The 7838-nt window shown below is 37.5% G+C and overlaps 1 protein-coding gene across 1 annotated transcript; it reads left to right on the top strand.

Annotated features, from left to right (window-relative positions):
• The first annotated feature begins 657 nt into the window (after nt 1–657).
• On the top strand, nt 658–2775 carry LOC105045864 (uncharacterized). Its single transcript, XM_010924291.3, has 5 exons — nt 658–1206; nt 1319–1395; nt 1504–1540; nt 1691–1799; nt 1901–2775. The coding sequence occupies exons 1-5, from the start codon at nt 960–962 to the stop codon at nt 2508–2510; spliced, it is 1080 nt and encodes a 359-aa protein (XP_010922593.1). The 5' UTR covers nt 658–959; the 3' UTR covers nt 2511–2775.
• The last annotated feature ends 5063 nt before the right edge of the window (nt 2776–7838 follow it).

Here is a 7838-nt window from a genome sequence, read left to right on the forward strand (position 1 = left end):
CAAGGAAGGAATGATTTAAGAAATGGTTGATAACACTCACACACAGTTGCTCCTGAAAGTAAAATCTAAATCTAAATCAGCCTTCAAAAAGGAAAAAAAGCTAAATCTAAGTCTAATTTTTGAGGAGGAGTTATATGCCAAAAAAAAAAAAAAGAAACAAATCCTCATTATTATTGGTGGCAACCAGGAACAATTCCGTGAGACGGGGGTGTGAGGTTTGGGTCAGTATCACCGACAGCTAGCATCTAAAATACGTCAAGGAGTACCGCGAGGTATCGCACACGGATTTACCCACCGCTTTGTGGGAATTGTTTTGAAGCGCCAACTCTGTACACAAGGAGTTCATGCTAGCTCGGTAATTTAAGATTTAAATAATATTTCCCTATGGATCAATTATCTTGTGCCACATGGCACAGAATCGTCGGCGCAAAGAAACGGGCACCCCCAAGAATTGCTGGCTTTTGTTGGCTTTGTTGGTCCCTTATCCACCTCCCCTCCTCGTTCTTGCATGTTTCCCTCCCTGCCAACCAAAACCAACCATGCATACACATATATGGCAAAAGCTATGCCACCACATGCCCATGCATGCTTCCATGCATGAATACATAATACTAGACCTTATCACTGAGGTTGTGGGGGGGGGGGGAGAGAGAGAGAGAAAGAGAGAGAGAGAGAGAGAGAGGGAGTTGTCTTTTAGTGTTATGGTTAGGGTTTTTTTGGGGCTTCTATCTTGTTTCTTTCCCACCACCTATGTCAGAGAGGATGACATGAGAGTGGGTTGATAAACTCAATCCATCTGGCATGGTTGATGGGGTAGCAGGGCAGATGTGGTGGAACTTCTTCAGGCAAATCAAGGTTGATTCTTGAGAAAATGAAGACAATTGAACAAGAAGGTTAGAGTAGTTCTTTGGTTATTTTCTTTGCCTATAAGTACTAAGAGGGAGGAGGTAGTGGTGGTGATGGGAAGTATGAGTTCTGAGAGCTCAAGGAAGAGCCTTTCCAAAGTTGATGAAGTCGAGGAAGATGGCGTGAATAACTTGAGACATGGAGGGAGCTCGAGCAATAGCACCGTGGAGGAGAGCGGGCGGAAGGCAAGCTCAGGGACTGTAAGGCAGTATGTCAGATCCAAGAACCCAAGGCTTCGGTGGACGCCGGAACTCCACCTTTGTTTTGTTCATGCCATCGAGACGCTCGGTGGCCAAGATCGTGAGTGGATCAGACATCTTTCAACATATTAGATGAGGAAAACAATTAGTTTTTCTTGCTCCACTTCAACCTCTTGGCATAATTTTTCTGTTTGCCCCCTTTCGAGGTGCAGGAGCAACACCGAAGATGGTCCTTCAATTGATGAATGTTAAGGGCCTAAGCATAGCTCATGTCAAGAGTCATCTGCAAGTAATTCTATCAACCCTTTCTACAAGAGAACCATTAAAGCTTATTTTGGCACTATTTCTTTTCCTATAAACTGAATTTTTTTGTTGCTTGGTGTTTGCTTGAGATTAGATGTACAGGAGCAAGAAGATCGATGACTCAGGTCAAGGTATGTAATAGTTTCTCCTTTTTTCTTTTTTTGGATGAATAAGGTATGCTAGTTTCTCAAACTGAACCTTCAAGAGAACTCCATTGAGGTTCTATAATTTGATTTGCTAAATCAATCCTCCTATTTCTGGATATTTGCCCCTAATTGCAGTTATAGCTGATCCAAGGAGTGTGATGCAAGGAAGGGAACAGCATATAAATAATCTTAGCCATCTTCCCATGCTACATAGTTTTCATCAATGGCCTATTTCTAACTCAAGGTGTAAATGAACCAATTCAAGTACATGCACACACCTGATTAAAATACTGATTTATAATTTAGCTAACTAACCCATGGCAACTTCTTGCAACATCTTATCAGATTTGATGACTATTTTTGGGCTAGCCCTAGAAATTGGATGCACAATCAAGTCCTCGGCAGGGCCATGAATTCCACTGGGGAACCAAGATCTTATGGTTCCATAACCGAGATGGTCTTCAGAGGAGGTGACAGACTAAAGAGCAATCAGGATTTCCACACAAAAGATTCATCTTTGGATCATCGAGCTAGCCGTGAACTCTGTGAAGCAAGCGGGCTCCATGATTATAGATTAGCAGCTACACAATATAGACCACAAGAAAGGGAAACCTGCTTCATAACCCAATTTCAAGAAACAAATCCACAAGGGCAGAGCTCTATGAGATGGAAGGCTGATGATCATGGGCCTGATCTGAATCTCTCACTCAACATTGGACCAAGGCGGGAGAAGAAACAAAGGTGGGAAGAAGAAGAAGAAGGAGGAGGAGGAGAAGAAGAAGAAGAAGAAGAAGAAGAAGTGGATAGCAGCTTATCGCTCTCCTTGTTCTCTCCCTCAAGGATAGAAAGATGCTCTAGAGACGCCGAGAAGGCCTCAAAGCATAACAGGTGGGAGGAAGAAGTTGGCAAGGGAAAAAATGCAAGAGTAACGAGTACTCTAGATCTGACTATATGAGTGCAATGTGGTGAGATGTGGTGGTACTTGTCAAAAGGGGAAGGTAATGGCCAATACTTGCTCCTTCACTTACTGTTTTGTACTCATTATGGAGGCACTAGACCCTAATAGGACATTTTATGCGCCTTTCTTGTACCTTTCTTATTGCCCACCCAAGAATCCCATAGAAGGTTAGGACTTGGGAGATAAAAATGGCTGGATGCACATGCTGTTTGACTGCAAGTCTGCAACTTGAATATGACTTTTTTCTTGTGTGATTGAATGATATACTATGATTGTTGAAAAGGTTAGGCATCATTGACTGGATTATTGCTCCTTCGTCTCCTGGTTGCGTACTAAACTTTAAGACATCGATAAAATAGCCAGAGGTACTGTTCCAAGGTTCTGATTAAACATTTCCATATGGATGAGGGACCACATGTAACACAACATATGTTCCTTTTCTTGTTCAGGCTCTCACTTTTCCAGACATGCATTTATGTCTTGGCTTGTTCTTTTCCTTTTTTTTTTTTTTTTTAATTTTTTAAATGCTTCCTAAATTTAGGTTGTGTGTGTGATATTTGTTTTTTTTAATGAATGATTCCCAACTGCAGTTCATCGATAACATTATAATCTCCCCTCTTCACCAAACCGGTGAAATATTTTAAATGATGGGCTTGGATATTGGTAAAGGATACAGAAGATTAAAACTTGTGGAAATAAATTTGTTTGACCGTTTCTGTTAAGGTGTAAAGGTTAGATTTCTAACAAACTAATGTGTCGATGTAAACTTATGTGAGTTACTAGAACAGTTATTTCTTTTCCTCACGTTTAAAAATGAGATTATTGCTTTGCAGGACATTTAAATGTTTATTTGTATCTTGAGCCTTTTCTTTATTGCATATGCAAATCATGAATAACGATTTAGTTTTAACTAGTATTTTGTTCAGCATGGAACTTTCAGGAATTAAAAAATGATAACGGTTTATCTAGATTCAATTTTTATAAGAAATATATGGCCTAGAGGGCCTGTTGCTTTTCTTTTGTATACAAAATTAAAAGGTTTAGATTTTACTCTCCAGTTTTGTTGGTGACCAGAATAATTAACCCTAGTTATTTTTCACATACATTAGTTGCCTGTGGCTTGCTGTTCTTGGCAGGGAAGCATGTCTGTTACCAATTTTAACTACTTGGGAGTGAGTTCGGTAAAATTATCATTGGTCGAGAACTTGATTATATGATTGAGTGATCTAATTACATGATTTTACAAGAGAGCACATTTTGTCTTGCAGCACTTCTTAAATGACAAAGTGTCTCCATTTACCCGTCGGTTGGGTCATTCTCTAAGTTACTTGCTTCAATAATAAAAATTTTTCACATCCAGTTCATGTCTTATTCATTCGTACTCATGAAACAACAATAAATGCATATCGATGATTGATTTATTATGAGTATGTTTTCATTGTGCCCACTCCAATTCCTTCTGTGTTTGCAAACACTTCCATGTAGAGATATATCAATTGTCTGACATCTTTATTTTGTTATGTCCTTTCTTTCTTTTTCTTTTTCTTTTGTTTTTTTTTTGGAGAGGATTCATCTTCCATTCTGAATATCTAGCATAGATTTCAAATTTTTACCAGAATTTCAATCTTCTCAGGATGCTAAATCATTTCCCAGGTGTTGAACATTTCATTATGCCCTTAACAAGATCTATTTCCTTGATTACCTGCAGTTTTAACTTGGATTTCGTATTGTTTCAATAAGGCTATCTTTGAAAATACTGAATTGATGAGTTTTGCTATTGAGTGAGATCTGACCATTGCTTCCAAACAGGCTTAGAACTCCCTACCACCTTTTTCCAATCAGTTAAATGAATTCTGCATGGTTTTTCCTTTCCTTTTCCTCAGAAGTTTTACTCTAAAAGTTACAAATATCTTTGTAGACTGATTCAAATATCTTTGTGCCAAGTAACTTAAAGTTTTGATAGATCTAGTTCCCATTATCTAAATATGACCCATACAATAGCCAGCACATGGATTTAAAAGGATGTGTAGGAGGGAGACTCAATCTTTAGTTCAATTGGTCAATATCTTTTTTTTTTTTCTTTTTTCTTTTTTTTTTTAAATTTTTGGCAAGCTATGTCAAGCACTTGCATGTTTATGATGCATATGCAAGTTCAAACATATGTTCTCTGGCACAAAAGGGTCTATTGTATGTCTGCATGTTTGAGTGTGTATAATTCAGTTGGACTGTTCATTTATTCTTAAACTTCATGGTTTGTGATGTCAGCATGCAAACCTTGGTATTAGTATATTGAATCACGAAGGCTAGCATACACTTAAAAGATTATGCCAATCCAAGTCAAAGTAATTAGCTTTTAATTGAAGGTTTCACCACATTACTCTAATTATATGGAATTAGATTGCTTAGATTGACTAAAATATTTTTGCATGACTGGAATACGAGTTAACCATATCCAAATGTTATGAACCAATTTCTAATTATACCATCATTCTAGTTCTCTTCGGAAAGAAATAATAAGCACTGACTAAATGACCCATATGCGCATCATTGTCAAATTAGAGTTGAATAGGAACAATGAGTTATTCCTCTTGGTAGTTATTCTTAATTTTGTTCGGCTGGAATATCTTTCTTTTGAGCGAACTGGCTGAAATATCTTAGTCCCCGTTGGTGCAGTTCTAGGACTGAGGGCATGCATCTTTCTCCATGTAAAGCAGAAAACGGCAGAAACAAAAGAAGAACCTTATTCCAGGAGTGACGATATACCAACTCCCTATGGCATGGTTATTCAAGAAATAAGATGTTTAAATGGAAGAAAAATTCCTTCCTTTTCCTTTTGTTTTTTTAAAAAACTTTTTAGTAGGAATAAGCCATATATGTCATGTCTAATTCCAGCTTTAGTCAACCAAAAATAGTAAGATAAAATGTGGGGATTCCTCTAATTCACGAAATCGCCAGTACTTTCTCCCAGATTCCTCTCAGAGGAAGCTATTTGGACATTTTAAGCATTTCCGAGGCTTTACTTGTCCTTCCTTGGACTACTTTTGCCACAATAAAACACATATCAAAATCAATACGAGTCAAGCTGGTCGACTAGCATTTCTAGGAGGATGCTGCATGCATGTTTCCTCCATTCATGTCTCCAGACTTATTTTCTAGTAAGCCAATAAAAGTCTCAAGGACATCTTTTGATCAGCAGAACTGTTTGAACTGTTTATCTAGTAAGAATCTCCAATTGTCTATTCTATTAGAAAGAGTAGCACGTCATTGTATTTACTAGAATAGCAGCACCTAAGAAGCAAAGGAAGAAAATTGAGGGCAACCCTTTCAACTGAAAGTACTATGATTGAACCAAAGGGAAAAAGCTAAAGCCCACCATTAATTTAGATTGAGAATTAAAAGACTAACATTATTGGCATTAGGCCCTATATGAAATCAACCACTGTATGTAGAACTCTCTTTAGGCATACTTGCGCTTGGTTTGCTCGAACTGAAATTCTGGCATCACATTATCCATGAGTTGGTTAGCAAGAGCTTGGTATGTTGCCAGGGATGGATGGATGGATAATCCCAAAACATATCTGTGGGGAAATGGGCAAAGTGGAACAGTTCCCATCTCTATAAAACCAGCTCCACAGCAAGCCAAATTTGTGACAATAAAATCTATTTTGAAGCACAAAAATCTAATGTCAGAAAGATCATTCGGAGATAACAATAAGTAGAAGAGAGATGCAAGTTATTTGGTTGCTTGAATTTCACGGCAATAAAACCTAATTCAGTGTTTCAATAAAGCCATGTCAGTTCGGTTTCCTATAAGCCACATTTCTAGGGTTCTTACTCGTGTTGCACTCATGTCTTTTTGTACTTTTATTTACTCAATATTCATTACAACAGGTCATAGTTATTTACATCAGACGGAAGTAAAAGTAAACAAAGTGAAATCCAAATTCTCAATATTTTTTATCTTATGTAGTGCTCTTGAGTCCACAATACTACGGTGCAAAGAATTTGTCGAACTACCAAAACCGAATTACTAAATCCTTGATAAACCATTATGTTTCTCAACCAACTCTTATGAGAAGCAGTGGGACAGAAGTTATAATAATGCCTCTATAAGCGCAAGAAACAAATAATCTAGTTTATCCTCTTACCATATATATATATCTCGGAGGATTCGTGATCATGTCCCCCAGTGGATTGTTTATGTCCACATAGAAAAACTTAGAGATGGGTAATGTATTGTTCCACCTTCGGATGGTGGCTTGGAGCAAGGTGTTGCATGCCACGGCATCTTCATCCTGTTCGTTGATGCAAATGCGTTGCAGTGTGGGTATAATTGATTGCATGGTTCCCAAAGTGATTTGGAACGAAGGCAACCGAGTGGTGAACGGCCATGCTATTGCGAATTTTCTTGCACCCATGCCCTGTAGTTGCTGCATTACATTCCTATTAGTTAGAAACTACCGGCATTCATTGCATCAGATGCAAAATAAATTATAACAAAGATAAAAAAAAAATGAGGTTTCAATTTTCAAAGGTAGTTTTTCCATTATTATTCCCCCAAGAAGACGATTTGTTACTATATAGGGAAGTTAGTGTGACTGAAGTACTTACGTGACATTGTTATTTTGGGCTTTTTGTATGACATGGTTCTGAATATAAATTGAATTTTATGACATGACATGCGCATGCTAGTTTTGCATAAAAAGGAGTCATTTGCTGCTAACTTGCATATATATAGTTGCACTTGTCATACATAAGATCCATATTCGGTAGATCTATATGTGTCCCTGGATGCAACGAGGCGGCATGAAATTGCTGCTCCTTGGACTTAAAAGTACTCCAATTGATCACACTGACGCCATATTAGGAGAGATTAAGCAACAATGCAAGGAAAGTAATACACTTATCAAGTCTAAGATTGCAAATGGATCGGATTGATCCGTGATACGATCCAATTCGATCAGTATAAATCTGATCTGAATCATTTTAAAGGATCCATGGATTCAGATCGGGATTTAAAATTGGACCCGTCTCATTTTTTGGATCGAATTTGAATTTACTGAATTTTGATCTGATCCGATCTGACTTGATCCATGGAGATTTTTGGATTAATTTGGATCTTGAGATAGATGATCCGATCCAATCCGATCCGATCCGAATCCATCTCTCATCTCTTTTTGTTCCTATGTTACATGAATGTTAATTTTGATTAAGGCTGCTTTAATATCAATTACTTTTGAAAATATATTATATTAATTTTTTGATCCTTATTTTTAAATTTTATTAGAATATTTTGAATTTGAATTAATCAAGTCAGGGAAAGTG

Source organism: Elaeis guineensis, chromosome 5, assembly GCF_000442705.2.
Source record: "Elaeis guineensis isolate ETL-2024a chromosome 5, EG11, whole genome shotgun sequence".
NCBI classification, from domain to species: Eukaryota; Viridiplantae; Streptophyta; class Magnoliopsida; order Arecales; family Arecaceae; genus Elaeis; species Elaeis guineensis.